At 47.4% G+C, this 20666-nt stretch overlaps 1 protein-coding gene across 4 annotated transcripts in view; it reads right to left on the reverse strand.

Annotated features, from left to right (window-relative positions):
- The window catches only part of agbl1 (AGBL carboxypeptidase 1), a 268365-nt gene extending 247706 nt beyond the window's left edge, over positions 1-20659 (reverse strand). For 2 of the 4 annotated variants that reach the window (XM_085968576.1, XM_085968575.1), the window contains exons 1-2: positions 20454-20649; positions 782-845 (exon numbers count right to left, since the gene is read on the reverse strand). In XM_085968576.1, coding sequence (XP_085824702.1) covers positions 782-845; positions 20454-20519 — 130 coding nt within the window. In that variant the 5' untranslated portion in view covers positions 20520-20649. Of the gene's footprint in view, positions 1-781; positions 846-20453 lie in introns of all 4 variants that reach the window. The other 2 variants (XM_085968577.1, XM_085968578.1) reach the window with 2 other exon arrangements.
- Positions 20660-20666: the final 7 nt, after the last annotated feature.

Genomic DNA, 20666 nt, shown 5'->3' on the forward strand with positions numbered 1-20666 from the left:
GGCAGATTATTATTTGAATGGCAATAGATTGGGAGAAGGGGAAGTGCAAAAAGACCTGGGTGTTCTTGTGCACCAGTCGCTGAAGGTAAGCATGCAGGTGCAGCAGGCGGTTAAGAAGGCAAATGGTATGTTGGCCTTCGTAGCAAGAGGGCTCGAGTACAGGAACAAGGATGTCTTGCTACAGTTGTACAGGGCCTTGGTGAGACCACACCTTGAGTATTGTGTGCAGTTTTGGTCGCCTTACCTGAGGAAGGACGTTCTTGCCATGGAAGGAGTGCAGCGAAGATTCACCAGGCTGATACCTGGGATGGCAGGAATGACGTATGAGGAGAGATTGTGTCGATTGGGCTTATACTCACTGGAGTTTAGAAGATTGAGAGGGGATCTCATCGAAACCTATAAAATTCTGTCAGGCCTGGACAGACTAGATGCAGGAAGGATGTTTCTGATGGCCGGGGAGTCCAGAACCAGGGGTCATAGTCTAAGGATAAGGGGTAAGCCATTTAGGACTGAAATGAGAAGGAATTTCTTCACCCAGAGAGTGGTGAACCTGTGGAATTCTCTGCCACAGAGGGCGGTGGAGGCCAGTTCATTAAATATATTCAAGAAAGAGTTGGATATATTTCTTAAGGCTAAAGGGATCAAGGGATATGGGGAGAAGGCAGGGACAGGGTACTGAATTTGGATGATCAGCCATGATCTCATTGAATGGCGGAGCAGGCTCGAAGGGCTGAATGGCCTACTCCTGCTCCTATCTTCTATGTTTCTATGTTTTACTCACCAGCTGACAGTAATTCATCCAGAATTTGCAGGATGCTGACAGTACTTTGCACATCATGGGAATTCTGCGACAAAATAGGAAGACAAAAAAAAATTAAACCTAAACAGGATTGTTTTGGCCCTCCGCCTCTGCGCACAGTAAGGTTCCCCGATTCTATCCCAAAGGACGCCATTAAGGAGCCTCCTTCATACTGGGACTGAGGGAGAACAAGTCAATGTGCAGTAAGACATTTTCCCTCATCTGCATGAATGTTAATCGCAATCCAAAATGTCTAAATTGGGTCCATTTCCAAACTCGGGTTACACTCATTCCGAGAGCAGATTATTATAACAATGCGTGTTTCTATAGAAACTCTGCTTGGAAAAGCCAAAGCATGAACAACATTGGGAAGTGCCAGTCACACAGGCCACCCTCAGTGTCTCAAAGCCTCTGTCGCGTGCGCTTTCCTCTAATGGTTGTCCCAGGACGCGTTCCAAATGGCTTCTGTACCTGTGCAATCGATTGACTCGCCCTGATTCGAGACCCATCGCCCTACATCAAGAGTAGCCTGATTTCTTATCCAGACCAGTAACAAACTCCAGTGCAGTGCTGAGGGAGCGCTGCACTGTCGGAGGTGCTGTCTTTCAGATGAGACATTAAACCGAGGCCCCATCTACTCTCTCAGGTGGACGTAAAAGATCCCGTGGCACTATTTCGTAGAAGAGCAGGGCAGTTATCCCCGGTGTCCTGGCCAATATTTATCCTTCAACCAATATCAATAAAACCGATTATCTGGTCATTATCACCTTGCTGTTTGTGGGAGCTTGCTGTGTGCAAATTGGTTGCTGCGTTTCCTACATTACAACAGTGACTCCACTTCAAAAAGTAATTAATTGGATGTAAAGCGCTTTGGGACGTTCGGTGGTTGTGAAAGGTGCTACGTAAATGCACGTCTGTCCTTTTTTTCTTTTGGCCTTTAGACTGAAAAAAACTGTACAAAAAATAATATAATTGCTGGTCTCTGGAGACAGGCCCGTGAAGTACACTTGTTCCATACAGGCCAACTATCTTTAAAATAGTTTGGCCCCTAATTTCAAATTGTCAATCAGCTTTCAATTTACAAATTTGCTATTAATGAAACATGGAATGATGTGAGGAAAGTATGTTCACCTTTCTGTCTCTTTGCACTCTTCAGTGCACAGCTAGGAGGCAATCATCTATTAGAATCAAAGAATGATACAGCACAGAAGGAGGTCATTCGGCCCATCATGCCTGTGCTGGCTCTTTGGTAGAGCTATCCAATTAATCCCACTCCCCTGCTCTTTCCCCATAGTTCTGTCATTTTTTCCCGTCAAGTATTTAGAAACAGTGGCCTAGAAATTCATTATAGCCACTTTTGGGGCGGTAAAGTCGGGCGGCCGCTAAAGTTTGCGCCCGGCGCAAATCCGAGACCACTTCGCCGATATTCATTAGCTTCGCCCTAAGAGTTTGCTCGAGCGCTAAAACTGGCGATGCACGGCTCTCTTTAGGCGCTAAGCCGGCGGTGCTGAGCGATACCGCCGAGGCCGGGCGCAGCGCAGGTGCGGTCATTTCTTGATTGACAGCAGACACCCTGGCGCCGGCCAGCTCTTAAGGGGGAAGGGTCGAGTTGGTCTGCTGCCACGCCCTGGACACTGCAGCCCTCCAGCTAGGCCTGAACACTGCTGCTGGACCCAAATAGCGCCTGAAAGGATGGAGAAGGCCTGTGAACGAGCGCAGCGCTTCTCAGAGCATGATCTGAGGGTGCTGGTTGGCGCTGTGGAGAAGAGACGCCATATTTTGTTTCCGGACAATGGGAAGAAGCCGGCGGCCCACGTCTACCGGAAAGCCTGGAGGCATGTCGCCACCAGGGTGACATCCAACAGTGAGGTCCCCAGGAGCTCTGTACAATGCCGCAAAAAGCTAAATGACCTCGCCAGGATTGTCAGGGTGAGTACCCTTTCCAGTGTCCTCCTCATCCTTGCATGTGCACCTCACATTATGGGCAAAGGGACCTGAAAGCCCTAATGGCCAGCCCTCATGCAGCAGCTATGGGACAGTCATGAACATCAATTGCACATTCTGCACTTAACACACTGGCCAGGCTATTCGACCATGGGAGGCAGTGCACACAAGATCAGGGCTACACACTGGCCAGGCTATTCGACCATGGGAGGCAGTGCACACAAGATCAGGGCTACACACTGTACTTAGAGGCCGTCCTTTCTCTTGCAGGCCAAGCTGGCCAATAATAAGAGGAGCCGGACTGAGACCGGGGGAGGCGGACCCCAGATCCAGCAGCTCACCAAGCTGCAACAGCGCGTGGAGCGCATCATGGGTGCCCGGGCGATTGGCCCCGTTGCATCTGGAGATGCCGACCCTGTTCTGGGCACCAATGGTAAGGACATCACCTTTTGGACCTCTCTCGTCCCACTTGCGCATCAGATCTACATCCTTTGCCACTGTCCGACCAATGCGCTGAATGCCACCACTCATGCATCCCTCGCTGACGCCCTCTCCTCACTCTAAAGCTACTCTTGTGCCTTCCTGCTTTCAGATGGTGAGGAGGAGATCCCTGAAGTTGCCAGTGACAGCCCCTCAGAAGAGGAGGAGGAGGAAGAGGAAGGCGGCCCATCAGGGGAACACTCAGCCGCGGCAAGCCATGCCAATGTAGGGGACCCGTCTTCCCTGGAGGGGAGCCTGGGGGAAGTGTTGGAGGGGAGTGTAGCTCCTGGGACCAGCGGCCTGCAGAAACGCGGGAGGGGGGTGGAAGCTCAGCGGCCTTCTCCCCAGAGGGGGGAAGGGTCGGAGGGGAGTCCAATTGCTGGGCCCAGCGGCGTCCAGCAACGCAGGAAGGGTCGGGCAGCTCAGCGGCCTTCTCCCCAGAGGGAGAGTCCGGCCTCCAGTCCGGAGACGGTCAACGCCGAGGAGCTGCGCCTCCTCGAGGACATGTCCGCGGACTCGGAGCGCCGGCACACGGAGCTCATGGGGGTAGTGGCACGGATGCCTGAGGCCATCGAGTCCCTGTCTCAGAGTGTGGCCGAATTCGGGGCCTCACAGGCCACCAATTTGGCGGAATTCGGGGCAGATCAGGCAGCGAGTCGGGCGGAATTCGGGGCAGCTCAGGCAGCGACTGGCCAGGTGATCAGTGGTGCCGTGCAGTCACTGGCTGCTCTGATGCGGTCACAGAACAGGGCAATACGGGCACTCACTGCTGCCACACTCGCTGTGTCAGCCAGGCATCGCCAGGGCACCTGCCGCGCTGCAGCAGCACAGCGGTCTGTCCCTCGGCAGATTGCTGCGCATGCTGCAGTGCTGGCCCGGGCGAGTGCCAGTGTCTCAGGTGACCAGCGAGCGCCTGCCATCCGCCAGCTTGCCCCCATTCCTCCAGCCGCCACTGCCACTCCCCCAGTGGAGCTGCCACGAGCTGCTGCAGCGACTGATGCTGCCCAGCCACAGCTGCAGCATTCACCAGCCGGCCCCTCGAGGGCCAGACCTCGTCTAGGCCGACCCCCAAGGGCATCTGCCGTCACGACATGTGCCCCTCAGGAACCTTCCCCCAGCCTTGCAGCAGCCACTGGCCTCGCTTTGAGGAGGAGCAGCAGGGCGTCCAGGGGCCGGCAAAGTTTGCAGAAGGCATCGCCCTCGCGGGCCACAAAGTAGAGGGTGTGTCCAAATGTTTTGTTTTTTGGAATGGGTGTTTTGTGAAGGCCGAGGATGAAGGCCATTTTTGTGTACATCTTTTGTTAATCCTCCCCAGGTTGTGGGAGTGAGTCATGTGTGTGAGTGTTTTTTGGGGGTTTCGTGTGTTTTTGGTTTTCATGTGGGAGGGGCCCTGAGTTTGTGCAATAAACCATTTTATTTATTCACATTGTCCATGTTTGATCTTTGAAGTGTTTGTTGCCTTAACCGGCTGAGGGCTTGCGCAGCGGCTGCAATCATGTTCTTTCATTGGCACAAGCCATTCCCTGACAGGGGGCCTAGAAGTGACGTTCAATAAGCCGCCGACGGGCGGCCCTTGGACCTTCTGCCTCCCTCCTGGGCTGGTACTCCTCCTCCTCCTCCTCCTCATGCTCCTCCTCCTGAGGTGGTGGTCCAACGTGAGGTGGCAGTGCCTGAGTCCTGCGGATAGCCAGGTTGTGCAGCATGCAGCAAACGACGACGAATTGGGAGACTCGCTCCTGCGAATACTGGAGGGCTCCCCCGGAGCGATCCAGACAGCGGAACCGTTGCTTCAGGACGCCGATTGTTTGTTCGATGAGGTTCCTGGTCGCTTGATGGCTCTCGTTGTATGCCTCTTCAGCAGGGGTCCTGGGCGCGCGGAGCGGGGTCATGAGCCAGGTACACAAAGGATAGCCTTTGTCCCCGATAAGCCATCCTCTTGGGTGAGGCTGTGCCTGGAACATGTCAGCCACAGTTGTCTGTCGCAGGATAAAGGCATCGTGGCTGCTGCCTGGAAAGCGGGCATTGACAGCTAGGATGCGCTGCCTGTGGTCACACAACAGTTGTACGTTGAGGGAATGGTAGGCCTTCCGGTTGCGGTAATCCTCGGCATGCTCCAGAGGTGCCCGCAAAGCCACATGCGTACAGTCAATGGCGCCCTGCACCATGGGGAAGCCCGCTATTCTTGCAAACCCCACTGCACGCTGCTGCTGCTTGTCCAGGGTCATGGGGAAGGAGATGAATTGACGTCTCCTTCTGAAAAGGGCATTGGTCACCTGGCGGATGCAGCAATGCACGGCGAACTGGGAGATGTTAGCGATGTCCCCAGCAGCGGATTGGAAGGAGCCGGTGGCATAGAAGTTCAGAGCCACCGTCACCTTCACTGCCACCGACAGAGACGTCCTGCGCCTCAGCTGTGGACGCAGATCTCTGTGAAGCAGCTGGCAGATCTCTGCAACCACCTCCCTTCTGAATCGCAGCCTCCTAACACACTGCGCGGCAGACATGTTGAGATAGGAGAACTGCTGGCGGAATACCCTGGGTGGGTAAGGCCTCCCTTGGCGACGCCTGTTGCCCCCTCTGCATCTAGCCAGGGCTGCCACTCTCTCACGGCGTCTGTAAGCCCTTCCGACATAATGCTGAAACTCAGCGTTGGCACCCAATGCAGCCCCCATAATATGCTGGCAAACACTGCGATCTCAATGAAGGCAAAGAGAATTGCAAAGCTCTGGCCTGAAGCCAAAAATACCTGTCCTAGTGTTGGGCCAAAGCAGTAAGCTCTCTTCCTTGGTCTCGCTCCAAAAATCCATTGCACAAGAGTGAATGCTGCAAAATGGCTGCCCTTTATAGTGCAGGGTAAGTGCCCTTTAATTTGCGCTCCCCGTGGCCCGCCTCGGCTGTGTACCGTTCCACTTCACAGTCGTTAGGGCCGCCCGGCGCACAATGGGGCGGCGCGAGTGAAGTTCCGGTTCCGGGCGCACAAAGGGCGTTGCACGACGAAATGACGTCATGATCTGCGCGTGCAGATGAGCGCGCGCAAAGACTTTGCGCCGGCGCTAAATGTCTACTGAAGTTGGGGCGAGGCGCAGATCGTGCTGCGCCCGGGCGCGAAGCGCCTAGCGCTCGAGATCTGCTCCTCCTAAGGCGCTAACGGCTGGCGCAGCCAACTGAATTTCTAGGCCATAGAAACATAGAAGATAGGAGCTGAAGTAGGCCATTCGGCCCCTCGAGCCTGCTCTGCCATTCAATAAGATCATGGCTGATCATCCAAATTCAGTACCATGTCCCTGCCTTCTCTCCATATCCCTTGATCCCTTTAGCCTTAAGAAATATATCCAACTCCTTCTTGAATATATTTAATGAATTGGCCTCTACTGCCTTCTGTGGCAGAGAATTCCACAGGTTCACCACTCTCTGGGTGAAGAAATTCCTCCTCATCTCGGTCCTAAATGGCTTACCCCTTATCCTTAGACTGTGACCCCTGGTTCTGGACTCCCCGACCATCGGGAACATCCTTCCGGCATCTAGCCTGTCTAGTCCTGTTAGAATTTTATAAGTTTCGATGAGATCCCCTCTCATTCTTCTAAACTCCAGCGAGTACAAGCCCAATCGACCCAATCTCTCCTCATACATCATTCCTGCCATCCCAGGTATCAGTCTGGTGAATCTTCGCTGCACTCCTTCCATGGCAAGAACATCCTTCCTCAGATAAGGCGACCAAAACTGCAAACAATACTCAAGATGTGGTCTCACCAAGGCCCTGTACAACTGTAGCAAGACAGCCTTGTTCCTGTACTCAAACCCTCTCGCTACGAAGGCCAACATACCATTTGCCTTCTTAACCGCCTGCTGCACCTCCAATTTTCACTAGCTATATCAATCCGCATTGTTTTATTTGTAGACTTGGTAAGGGTTTTTAAGAGACACATTTTCACACTGATTCTCAGAATTTAGTTGGGGAGTTGGGGGGGGTGCGCTGGTCAGTGTGTCAGCATTTACTGACAAAAATCAGCCCAGCTAGGTCCCATTACCCCTTGTCCCACTCCTTCCAAGTCTGATGGCTAATGTAGCAGACAAGTCCCTGTGTCCCCGCTCTGCCACTCCCAGCATTAATGACTGGGATTGCAGCTTCTGTATAATGAGAGATTCCACCTACAATATACAAATGGTTTATACCTGGCCATTGGCGCTGAGAGTGGTGCATTAACCACTGGACTTGAGTAGGAGCAGATGACAAATGGATTGCAGTGAAAGAGGGGGGAGTGGATGGCAGTGAAAGAGAGAAAGGGAATGGAGGTCAGAGGAAGGGGGAAATAGATGGTAATAAAAGGGAGGGAAATGAATGCCAATCGTGTGAAGGGGGATGCATGGTAAAGAAAGGGAGAGGGAAGGGGCAGAAGCCAAGAGCTTTGGTGGGTAGAGTGGAAATGCTGGGAGTAGCATTTTGGGGTGGGAGAGGCAGGAGAGTGCTGGCAAATACTCTGGAGGAGGAAAGAGGTTTTTTTTATTCATTCATGGGATGTGGGCATCGCTGGCAAGGCCAGCATTTATTGCCCATCCCTAATTGCCCTTGAGAAGGTGGTGCTGAGCCGCCTTCTTGAACCGCTGCAGTCCGTGTGGTGAAGGTACTCCCAACAGCGCTGTTAGGTAGGGAGCTCCAGGATTTTGACTCAGCGACGATGAAGGATCGGCGATATATTTCTAAGTCAGAATGGTGTGTGACTTGGAGAGGAACTTGGAGGTGGTGGTGTTCCCATGCGCCTGCTGCCCATGTCCTTCTAGGCGGAAGAGGTCGCGGGTTTGGGAGGTGCTGCCGAAGAAGCCTTGGCAAGTTGCTGCATTGCATCTTGTAGATGGTACACACTGCAGCCACGGTACGCCGGTGGTGGAGGGAGTGAATGTTTTAGATGGTGGATGGGATGCCAATCAAGCAGGCTGCATTGGCCTGGATGGTGTCGAGCTTCTTGAGTGTTGTTGGAGCTGCACTCATCCAGGCAAGTGGAGAGTATTCCATCACACTCCTGACTTGTGCCTTGTAGATGGTGGAAAGGCTTTGGGGAGTCAGGAGATGAGACACTCAGCGCAGAATACCTAGCCTCTGACCTGCTCTTGTTGCCACAGTATTTATGTGGCTGGTACAGTTAAGTTTCTGGTCAATGGTGACCCCCCAGGATGTTGATGGTGGGGGATTCGGCGATGGTAATGCCGTTGAATGTCAAGGGGCGATGGTTAGACCTTCGCTTGTTGGAGATAGTCATAGTGAGAGAGGAAGTATTAAGGGGTTTAGCAGCTTTAAAAGTGAATAAATCCCCAGGCCCAGATGAAATGTAGCCCAGGCTGTTAAGCGAAGCAAAAGAGGAAATAGCAGAGGCCCTGACCATCATTTTCCAATCCTCTCTGGCTTCAGGTGTGGTGCTGGAGGACTTCTAATGTGGTACCTTTATTTAAAAAGGGAGAAAAGGATAGACCGAGTAATTACAGGCCAGTCAGCCTAACCTCGGTGGTGGGAAAATTATTGGAAAAAATTCTGAAGGACAGGATAAATCTTCATTTAAAAAGACATGGATTAATCAAGGATAGTCAGCATGGATTTGTTAAGGGAAGGTCGTGTCCGACAAACTTGATTGAATTTTTTGGAGGAGGTAACAAGGAGGGTAGATGAGGGTAGTGCGTTTGATGTAGTGTATATGGACTTTAGCAAGGCTTTTGATAAGGTTCCACATGGCAGGCTGGTCATGAAGTTAAAAGCCCATGGGATCCAGGGCAAAGTGTCAAGTTGGAATCAAAACTGGCTCAGAGGCAGGAAGCAGAAGGTAATGATTGATGGGTATTTTTGTGACTGGAAGGCTGTTTCTAGTGGGGTTCCGCAGGGCTCAGTACTAGGTCCCTTGCTTTTTGTGGTATATATCATTGATCTAGACTTGAATATAGGGGGTATGATTAAGAGGTTTGCAGATGATACTAAAATGCAGTGTGATTGATACTGAAGAAGGAAGCTGTAGACTGCAGGAAGATATCAATAAATTGGTCAGGTGGGCAGAACAGTAGCAAATGGAATTCAATCTACACTCAGTCAAATGCTGCCTTGATGTCAAGGGCAGTCACTCTCACCTCACCTCTGGAATTCAGCTCCTTTGTCCATGTTTGGACCAAGGCTGTAATGAGGTCGGGAGCCGAGTGGTCTTGGCAGAACACAAACTGCCATCAGTGAGCAGGCTATTGGTGAGTAAGTGCCGCTTGATAGCACTGTTGATGACACCTTCTGTCACTTTTGCTGATGATTGAGAGTAGACTGATGGGGCGGTAATTGGCCAGATTGGATTTGTCCTGCTTTTTGTGGACAGGACATACTTGGGCAGTTTTCCACATTGTCAGAGAGATGCCAGTGTTGTAGCTGTACTGAAACAGCTTGGCTAGAGGCACGGCTAGTTCTGGAGCACAAGTCTTCAGCACGACAGCCGGGATGTTGTCGGCCCCCCCCCCCCCCCCCAGGTATCTGTGCTCCTCTAATTCTGGCCTCTTGAGCATCTCTGATTTTCATCGCTCCACCATTGGTGGCCGTGCCTTCAGCTGCCTAGGCCCTAAGCCCTGGAATTCTCTCCCTAAATCTCTCCTCCTCTCTGCCTCTCTCTCCTCTCTGCCTGTTTTTCCTCCTTTAAGAATCTCCTTAAAACCTACCTCTTTCGGTCATCTGCCCTAATTTTTCCTTACGTTGCTCGGTGTCAAATTCTGTTTTATAGCACTCTTGTGAAGGGCCTCGAGACGTTTTACTATGTTAAAGGTGCTATATGTAAATACAAGTTGTTGTTGTTATCTGCCTTCAGTGTTTGGATTTCGTCTTTATACTGTTATGTACTTATGTGTTTCGTTTTTGCCTCCAATACAAATGAAGGAACGTTGTGTGTACCTACTGTTTAAGTTACAAAGTCCTTACATGTACTGGCTTTTTGCATGTCAGGGCTGTTCTTGAGTTCTTGGCCTTTTGGAGATTGTGTTGGGCTTTTAAAAAAACTTTAACTGCTCTTCTGGTTTGGCATGTGTTCTGATTTCTTCTCAGATTTGCAAAGTCTCACCATTCAAATTCAAAAAAAGGATCTGTCAAATATAAATAAATGGAGCCAATGTCGTAGCACTGCTTAAGTTTGGAGCGTTGCTCACTCCACTGGCTTATTTTTAAAAAAAAGGAAAGACTTGCATTTATATAGCGCCTTTCACGACGTCTCAAAGCACTTTACAGTCAATTAAGTACTTTTGAACTGGAGTCATTGTTGTAATATAGGAAACGCGGCAGCGAATTTGCGCACAGCAAGGTCCCGCAAACAGCAATGCAATAATGACCTGATAATTTGTTTTTGTTATGTTGGTTGAGGGATAAATATTGACCAGGACACCGAAGATAACTCCCCTGCTCTTCTTCGAAATAGTGCCATGGGATCTTTTACGTCCACCTGAGAGAGCAGACAGGGCCTCGGTTTTACGTCTCAACCGAAAGACGGCACCTCCGACAGTGCAGCGCTCCCTCAGTACTGCACTGGGAGTGTCAGCCTAGCTTTATGAGACTTGAACCCACAACCTTCTGACTGAGAGGCGAGAGTGCTACCCACTTTTAAAAAATATATACTTTATTGAACATTAAGAACATTTACAACATCGTGATCATTTAGAAACATAGAAGATAGGAGCAGGAGTAGGCCATTCGGCCCCTCGAGCCTGTTCCGCCATTTAAGGAGATCATGGCTGATCATCCAAATTCAGTACCCTGTCCCTGCCTTCTCCCCATATCCCTTGATCCCTTTAGCCTTAAGAAATATATCTAACTCCTTCTTGAATATATTTAATGAATTGACCTCAACTGCCTTCTGTGGTAGAGAATTCCACAGGTTCACCACTCTCTGGGTGAGTGCCATCTGTTTCATTGTATCATACAAATCCATTCCGCCGCTCTGCATAGCCATTCCGCCACCACGTTTTAACATCAAAACCTGAAGTTTAATTTGTCTCCTGTAACATATATTAATCGATTGTACTTTAAAAATTGATTGTAAAATACTATCTTTAAATTCCTTTCTGAATAAAACATCCACAGAGCCTTATAATGATCTTTTAGCTTATATTTAAAATACTCTTTTAGATTGATTCTCCTCCCCTTAAAAAACAGAGTATTCCTTCTTTGCACAATCACAAATCTAGCCAAACTGAACATTAAATTAATTGCCGCTCCGCTAGACTCGGGCAGACTCTCCTGCAATCCCCATCTCAAAATTGAGTCCCACGGGATTCTCATTCTTGCTCTTCGGTCCCCATCCAGCAAAAAAACTTCATACAACTGTTGAACATAGTACTTAAAATCATTTAACTGCGGACATAACACCAATAAATGGGACAGAGGCTCATCCCGTGTCCCACACACTGGGCAAGTTGCCCCCTCCACTCATCCAATCTTGCACAAGACCGTCATGGTAAAATCTGGTTTTGAACCAATTTGAAATCCAGTTCAATCAACTCTGGACATTTAAAATTCGCCCACACTCCCTTCCAGATCCTGTTGAAGTCCAGCTGTGGGTATATACTCTGCCAAAACTCCTGACCAGCAGGTGTCTTGAATCACCATTCTCTAAATACCTCATAGAAATCTCGAGTATTACAGTTGTCAAATTGGACCAACTCTCCCCCTTTCTCCAGCAGAAAGCTTGGAAAAGCGGGGCGCATTTTACTTCCTTTGGAGATTTCTGCATTTATTTCTTCCATCCAATCCTGTGGCATTGCCCTCACAATCTTCTCATACATGATCCCTATTGCTTTTTCCTCTACCTCCTGATCCTCCTCCCACACCATGTCCCTCACTATCGCTTCTGGCAACCAACCTGGAATTACCTCATATAATACATCTTTCACACATATAATACCAGCTTTTATAAAAGCTTGATTAAATAATACCTCTCCTTCAATGTTGACCCACCTGTTCAAAAATAAGGGCTGTTCTAAAAATTCCTTAGCCCCCTTGGGCATAAACTGCGCACTTTTAAAAAATTGGGCCCAAGTCTCTACAACCCCCTTATAAAACCTAGGGAGAAGTTTAATCAATTTCAAAAACATATTATTGTATTCCATATACAATATCCCCTGCCCTCCTATCCCACTTCGTTTTTAAAAATGCTCCAAACAACTCTTCCAAAAACTTGTATTTGACTTCTGAAGAAATCTCTTCACCCATTTGATTCTAAAGGATTTTTTCTTCAAATCAATATCTGGGAAATTGAGTCCTCCCTGATTTCTCCGTCCAATGATGGTATTGTAAGCCACCAAGGCTGGTTTCCCTTCCCATAAAAACCTCACACAAGCCTCTCGGATGGACTTTTCCACCCCCTCAGGAATATCCTCCAGCGTCAATAAGTACCATAGCTTAGATAGCAGGAGAGCAGACACCACTGTCTTCCTTGCACTTTCAATCACCTTCTTTCCCATCTTCCCAAAATCTTTTTAATTTTCATAACCTTTGGTTCCCAATTTAATCGATCCACTTCATCCCTGTCTTTCTTGCACCCCATATGCACCCCCAGAACTTCCAAAACCTCCACCACCTTAAAAGGGACATTCCCCCAACCATTCCCCCCTACCCCTTCCTACAACCAGGCATTGGGACTTACTATAATTCACTCTGGCTCCTGAAGCTCTATAGTATTCCTCCACTACATCCATAGCTTTCCTCACTGACTCCCCATTTCTCAATGTTAAGGTTGTGTCATCTGTATATTGGTGTATCACCGACACCAGCCCAGAACTGGGAACCACAATCCCAACTACGCCTTGTTTCTTTCACATCATGTAACCTAATGGTTCTGCTACCAATGTGTACAACAATGGGGACAGGGGACAACCCTGTCTCACTGATCTCTGTATCAGAAAATACTTGGATAAAAAACCATTACATTTAACACAGCTAAGTATGTTTGAATAAAAAATCCTTATCCACTCAATGAAATTTTCCCCGAAACCAAATGCTTCCAAAACCTTCAATAAAAACTCATGAGAGACCCTATCAAAGGCTTTCTCTTGATCTATCTTTAATACATAAGCCTCCCTTCCACTCTCTTCCATGAGCTCTATCGTATCTCGGATTGAGACCACAGAGTCTGCAATGTCCCGGCCTATGACTCCATAGGACCGAGGGGGCAAAACTATGTACGGCAACACCTCCTTCATACGATTTGCCAGAACCCTTGCCAAGATCTTATAATCCACATTTAATCATGTGATGGGCCTCCAATTCTTCAGATCCCTTCTATCCCCTTTATTTTTATAAGCTAAGCTTGTGACACCTCTCCTCATAGATGGGGCCAGGCTTCCCTCAATTTTAATTTCCTTAAAAACTTCTAAGAGCAATGGACTTAAAATCTCAAAAAATTCTTTATAAAATTCTGCACTTAGTCCATCGGACCCTGGACTTCCCCCCCCCCCCCCACTTCATTCCACTTATTGCTACTTTTATTTCCGCTAATCCTACTTCTTTGTCACACATGCTTCTCTCATCCTCCTTTAAACCCTCTTCAATAAAAGCACTAACCTTCTCCATCGCCAAATTGGAAATGTCTTCTTTTGTATATAACTCTTGATAAAAGCTGCTAGCTACCTCTAAAATCTCCCCACTTTCATGAATGATCTTCTCCCCAACCTTCAACTCTCCAATTAATGATAATTTCTGTTGCAGCTTCTCTTGCTCTAGAAAATATCTAGTGCATCTTTCGTCCTCCAATGCATCTCTAGCCTTTGCACGGAGAATGGCCCCCTTGCATTTTTCAGCTTGCAATAATTCCCACCCTTCCTTTAGCACCCGGAACTTAGTCTCAGCTCCCTTATCCCCTCTGTCAACTGCTTTACAGACATCTGTAAACCTTTTGTTTATATTCTCTTCTCAACGCTGGTTAGCTGCCGCTCTCTTTTTCCCATAACGTACCAAAAAACTTTTACCTTATATTTGAAATTGTCCCACCAAACTCTTCTTTCTTTCAAGAACAAAGGTTCCTTCCGAGCATTCTTTATTATATTTAAAATCCCTTCTTTATAAGCAATTTCTTTCAGGTATTGATTGTTTAAAATCCACACCCCTGAACCGATCTTAATTCTGCTGTTCCTAATTCTAAGGACCAAAGCCGAGTGGTCACTAAAAAATACTTTTTTATAATAAATATCCATCACCTCAGAACTTAACCCTGCCCGCATTAACACAAAATCTATTCGGCTCTGTTTTAAAACATCACCCACCCAACCTGTTCTGGAGAATTCCCTTTATATGGGGTTCCGGTCCCTCCATAAGTCTCTCAAATTTAAATTTGCCATAATTTTTACAATCATCCCTCTGGAGTTATCATCCTTAAAGGTCATCTGGGCTGAAATGTCCATCTGAGATAAAAATACATTAAAATCCCCCACTATACAAGGATTTTCCACCTCTGCCACTTCAGTGAATAACCCCCGAAAAAACTTGCGACACTTACAATGGTCGTTTGGTGCATAGATATTAAAGAGATCGCAATTAAATTCCTCCATTTTTACCCTTAGCCGTAAAAATCTCCCCTCAGTGTCCTTGTCCACCAAGGCAACGTTCTCTTTTATGGACGGACTCACCAAAACAGCCACACCTCTACGGTTATTGTTTGCACAACTTACAGACACCTCTCCCTTCCAAACCTTCTGAATTCTTTCTAGGATATTCTCATCCCAAAAGGTTTCTTGCAGACACAACAAGTCCATGCCTTTAAAATCCTGCAACAACTACTGCAATTTCTTCTCACCCCTCAGTCCGTTCACATTAATCGAGACCAATGTAATCATGGCTCCAAAGAAGGGAAGTATGCCTGATAATCTCCCCATCATTTAATCTCTGGCCCTTCCCTCCTCTCATGCTCCTTCCCAACTTTTCGGCCAGCTGTTGCTTTTTCCTGCAGCCTCCGACTCTTTCATCTCCTGTTTGAACCTTCCCTGCTGTTTCAGTCTCTTCCTTGCATTAAGTTTGGGCCCAGGAGCTGCCCCTTTTCCCTCCTTCTGCCCCTTTCCCTTTCCACATGATGCCACCCCACCCCCCACTTCCATGTCTCTGTCCCCCTCTAATTCCTCACTCTCAAGCTCTTTTGTAACCCTATGTGCCTGCTCCCCGTCAGATACATAATCCTGCTCCCCGTCAGATACTTCATCTCCCATAGAGAGTCTTCTTGCTATCGCAGTTTCTCCAACAGTGCCGCTCCCTTCGACCTCATCTCCACCTCTGACCCTTGCTCCCTGATCCTTCTCTCTCTGGGACAGTGGCACACCTATATTGCTCCCTTCTGGCATCTTTGTCTCGCCGCTCCCGTCCTGCTGCCCCTTTAAGGCTCCTGCCTCTTGCACCCTCTCCTTGTCTTGCCCCCTCCTGCTCACCGAGATGTCCGACTCCCAGTCTTTCTTTGGAGTACTTACATTTACCACGCACCCTGCTCCCGCCTCCTCTCTCCCCGTGGACACCAGATTCTTTAGGGAGAGCTGAACCGTATTAAGGCTCGAGTCTGCACTCGACCCTTGCTGCCCTCTGCTGTCTTTGTTCTTTTCCACTGTACTTGGTGTGTTTTCCACCATCTCCATTCTGTTCTCCGCTCCGCAATTTTCTGCCTCTTCCTGTGCTCTTTTCTCCTTCAATTTACCAGCTGTGTCCTCCGACTGCTCCACTCCTCCGGCTGTTCCACTCACACCTCCTACTCCTTCTCTCATCTCCTTGTCACTCATAGAGCTTCCTTCTGCCTCACACTCAGTGGGTGGGGCCTTTGTGACACACCCCACAGCTCTCCACCTTGCAGCTCCGAGCGATGTGTCCAGACTCGCCGCAATTATAACAGTACAAGTCTGGACAGTTTCTTACAAGATGGTCATGTCCAAGACAATAATAACAAACCTTCACTTGGTTATGATGCAGCACTCGGAAGTACTGCACTCCTTCCATTGTCTCGAATTTCATGCTGTACGGTAATGATTTCACCCCCTCTGGGAACCGCACCTTTACGTAACGGGTTCCATCTGCTACCCGTGTTCCTGGATAGTACCTCCTCTTTATTGCTGAGCAAATTTTAATGTCCCACAACGCCAACTTTTTGATTAGCACATCGTCCTCAATATAAACTGGCAAGTTTAAAAATGAGACCACCACCTCTTCTGAATACAGCAGAGATACCTCCAAGAACTTATCGCCAACTTTCAAACTAAGTAAAAGTCTTTCCACCTCCTCTCGGCCACTGACCGTCACCTCGAACCCAACATTCGGCTTTGGTCAGCAGGCAAAGCAGCGTCCCTCGCCGTAATCCTCATGTACCGCCTGGATAATATCCCAAGCTCGTATCTCCTTATCCTCGCACTGAACCACCACCATGTTTTCTTTTCCAAACCTCCTGGGGTCCCGGCCCAAATCTTTGGGCCTTTTTCTTTCCCTTCCAACCACAGTTTCTTCCCTAATTAAATTCATCTTGGGAACACTGTCCTCTGAGGGGCCTGGCACTCCGGACCCCTCAGCAGCCATCTGGCTGTTGTTTATGGGCCAAAAAGGCCCTAAAACCTGAAAAAAAAGAACCACCACCAACTTTTTACAAACTCACTCCAACTCCCTGCAGCAATCAGGTAACCAGTAACATCTGCTCACTCCTGGCCCCTCCCACCTAGAGAGTGACAGGTGGGCACCACGGGGACTGGAGTGCATCATCTCCCCGGCCGATGTAATTTTAATTTAAGTTGTTAAGCCTTATTTAACGATTCCTTAAGTTGCAGCTAAGTGGTACACCAAAAGAGAGGGAGTTGGAGCGAGTTTGTAAAAAGTTGGTGGTGGGTTGTTTTATTTTCTTCAGGTTTTAGGGCCTTTTTGGCCCATAAACAACAGCCAGGTGGCTGCTGAGGGGTCTGGAGTGCCGGGCCCCTCGGAGGACAGTGTTCCCAAGATTAATTTAATTAGGGGAGAAACTGTGTTTGGAAGGGAAAGAAAAAGGCCCACCTAGAGAGTGCTACCCAGTGAGCCACAGCTGACACTGTTTGATTGAGATTGCCAGCTAATCAACAGCTCTGTCGGATTGTGGCTAAGTTTTGTGCTGTGGGCTCGTCCGCAGTAGAAATTGAGTTGAGGCTACCCAACTTCATTTCATAGAGGGATCTTAGAACTCAAACAAAGCTTTCATCCCATTAGTCTGTGCTGGATTCCTCATTAAAATGTTACATCTAGGAAACTCATACATGACCAAATCATGATGACAGATATAATTGCACTACTTGCCTGCTCGGTTTTAGTTAGGATTTGTATCTCATATATTGCACCTGTCTCATGAACTTGCTCTCTGTAATGGTTTATGTTTCCAGGCTGGGGCCTAGATTACTGAACAGTGAAATCATTCAAAACAGGTGCACCAAAATTAAGCTCAAAACTGATTTCATTATAATCTAACGTTTCTACACTCGGCCCTTCACCTCTCTGTATTATTCTTTACCCATTTTTCTCCCTCAGGCATAATGTTTGTGAAGCAGCTCTGTCTTGTTTTAGCTTGGTAGGTGTCTCTTTAAAGCAGACACTGTTCAAGAGGGTTTAAAAAACAGCTGGAGCCTCAGCCTATATCGTTCCATATGTTGCCGAGATTGTCGTTATTGTCTCCCTGATAATAGGCTTGAGAGAAGGCCCGACGCAACTTTCAAATGTCGACAACCTTTGTGACTGTTTCACTCATGGATATCACAGCCTGGTTTTTTTTTTTAAATGAGGCTAGCAGTTACATATTTCCAATAAGTTATCGCAACCTAACAAGTACAAAATGGGGCAAATTTGAGAACTGCTGTTTGAATGGTGTTGAACCGAACAAACTGAAATCTTCAGATAAAGGCAGGTAGATTTTAGCTGGCCCCTCCTTCACCTTGTTAAGGGGATAAGAAGGACGGGAGCCGTATAAACTGCTGTTTATAGAGAAACAGATTAGCATAAAGATTCACACTCTTTTATTGTTTTCCTTTTTGAAACGGAGAATCTAGTTTGCTTTCTGCAAGTTTGTTTTTCATTTTATACATTTTCCCTTTTCAAGCTCTTGCCATCGTTCCACCTCTCCAAGGATCAGGTTTTGGCCATTTATGCCCCTGTGCCGTGCTCCTTTCAAGACCAGCCATAAATGTTGCCTGGTCCTCATTTATGTTGGTCTTCCTAAGCCTTTGTTTGGTTCTTAGTCCATTTTTCCTCTCCTGGCCACCCTACTGACCTTTATTGCTTCTGCCAGCTGACATAGAAACATAGAAAAATAGGACCAGGAGTAGGCCATTCGGCCCTGCGAGCCTGCTCCGCCATTCAATATGATCATGGCTGATCCTCTATCTCAATACCATATTCACGCTCTCTCCCCAATGCCCTTCACAGCCTCTCAGAGAATGTGGCTTCTCAGAGTTCCCCAGTACCCTTTGTAGTTTCTCTGGCTGCCCCAGTATTCTTTGCAGCCTCTCCTGGATATCCAAATAATAGTTCAAGCCTCTTCTGGCTGCCTTGATTCTTTTCACGGCTTTTTTTCCTGCCCTATTCGCCGTTGCCTTTCTGGCAAACTGCCCTCGTTGGTCTTTACAAGCCACCGCCACCTGTGCAGTTCTTTAAAAATCTTTCTTAAACCACTGTTTTCTTTATCTCCAGTAATCATTTCATTGACTGTACAGATTATTAATGTCTTGCCCCACTCCCAGCTTCTTTAATTTTTCCCTCTGCCCCACTCCCTCTGCCTTCTCTCTTTTTAGACGTTCCTTTCCGTCACAGTTTTCTTCACAGGTTCTCCCAGCTGCTCCACTGGTCTTTGCGGCCAATCCTGGCCACCTTGTTGAATTTTGAGTCCATCCTGCTAGGTAATCCCACAAATTAAATTATTTATTTATTTTCTCCCGTTCCCTCCAGTCTCTACTTAAATTATTAATCTGTGTCCATGCCTACTTTTCCCTGCTCCCCACCGCTTCTGCTTGCTGCTTATATTTTTAGACCCATTACCGTCCGGCCTGCTGCTTTAATTATTCATCTTTATCAAAAAACATTGCCTCTGGTTTCTCATGAAAAATGCCGCAGAAAATCTAGGAATATATTATTAAAGTTATTGCATTAGATCAGTTAATCTTATTTTCTGTCCATCTATGGAGATGGTAAACAAGTTTTAAAGACTTTTTTGGCTGATGTTCAGGTTAATAACATTGTTAGTCCATACTGTGTCCGGCCATCAATGCCATTCGGGCGATGATTTCTAATTTTATTAACGCTGTCACATTATACCGGCCTCCTGTCGCATTATGTTTGGTCAAGCTATTTCTTAAAATTAGAGCTAGGCCAGTTAGGAGTGAAATTGGGAAGCATTTTTTTCACACAATGGGTAGTGGAAATGAGAGCACTCTCTCCCTCAAAAGTCTGTGTTTGCTGGAAGAATTGATTTTTGTTCGGTAAGGGCCACGGAGAAAAGGTGGGTGAATGGAGTTGAGGTACAGATCAGCCATGATCGAATAGAATGGTGGAACAGGGTCGATGGACTGCATGGCCTCTCCTTTTCCTATGTACAACCACCACCGCTTATAACGGGCACGTTTGTGTAAATGCGATTTACTCGCTATACGCGATGGCCGGTATAATGCGACAGCCTTAATAAAATTCGAAATCGTTGCATTGATGGCCGGACACAGTATGGACTAACAATGTTATTAACCTAAACATTTGCCAAAAAAGTCTTTTAAACTTGTTTACCACCTCCATAGATGGACAGAAAATAAGATAAATAACATTAACTGATCAGTAGTTTCATCCAGGCACAAATAATCAACAATTTGACAGAATTAAAACGGCAAACGCCATTTTAGAGAAATTTGGAACTATATTTTTTTCTACAAGCAAAACAACGCTACTTCATTCAGTGAACATTGGGGCCAGGAATTTCCTCTATTTCCTATCTATAAATAATAATGTGGAACAATTTCTATCTAGTTTATTATGTTTCCAAGATGTGTCATCTGGAACAACATGCAGATACATGATCCCGATTTGATTTTAAGTACGTATAAACATTAGTCTCTCACGTTGAAATAATTTTAAAAGTATTACTTGGCCCATTAGATTAGGATAATATAATCTTTCTGAAATTTGAAGTTGTTGAAAAATCTGTATCGATGAACCTGAACATAAAAGAGATTCTGAAATTATTTTTTTTTAAATATCATTAAAAAGGCATCTTACCCTGAGCGTTGAAAGAAGAACTTCCAAGCCTGTTGCGTTTCCTGCAGCAGGAGTCATCTCTGCCATGGTCTCTGACACAGGGAGAGAGAGAGACAGAAAAAGTATTTCAACTTGCAAAGCAGAAACACAAGAGCTCTCTCTCTCATTGGAAATTGCAGAGAACACTGGGCAGTTGCTTTTGTGGGGCAGATCAGAGTTTGGCATCACTTGTCT

This window comes from Somniosus microcephalus, chromosome 27, assembly GCF_052327205.1.
Source record: "Somniosus microcephalus isolate GS21.2 chromosome 27, FLI_Smic_1.0, whole genome shotgun sequence".
Classification (NCBI taxonomy): Eukaryota; Metazoa; Chordata; class Chondrichthyes; order Squaliformes; family Somniosidae; genus Somniosus; species Somniosus microcephalus.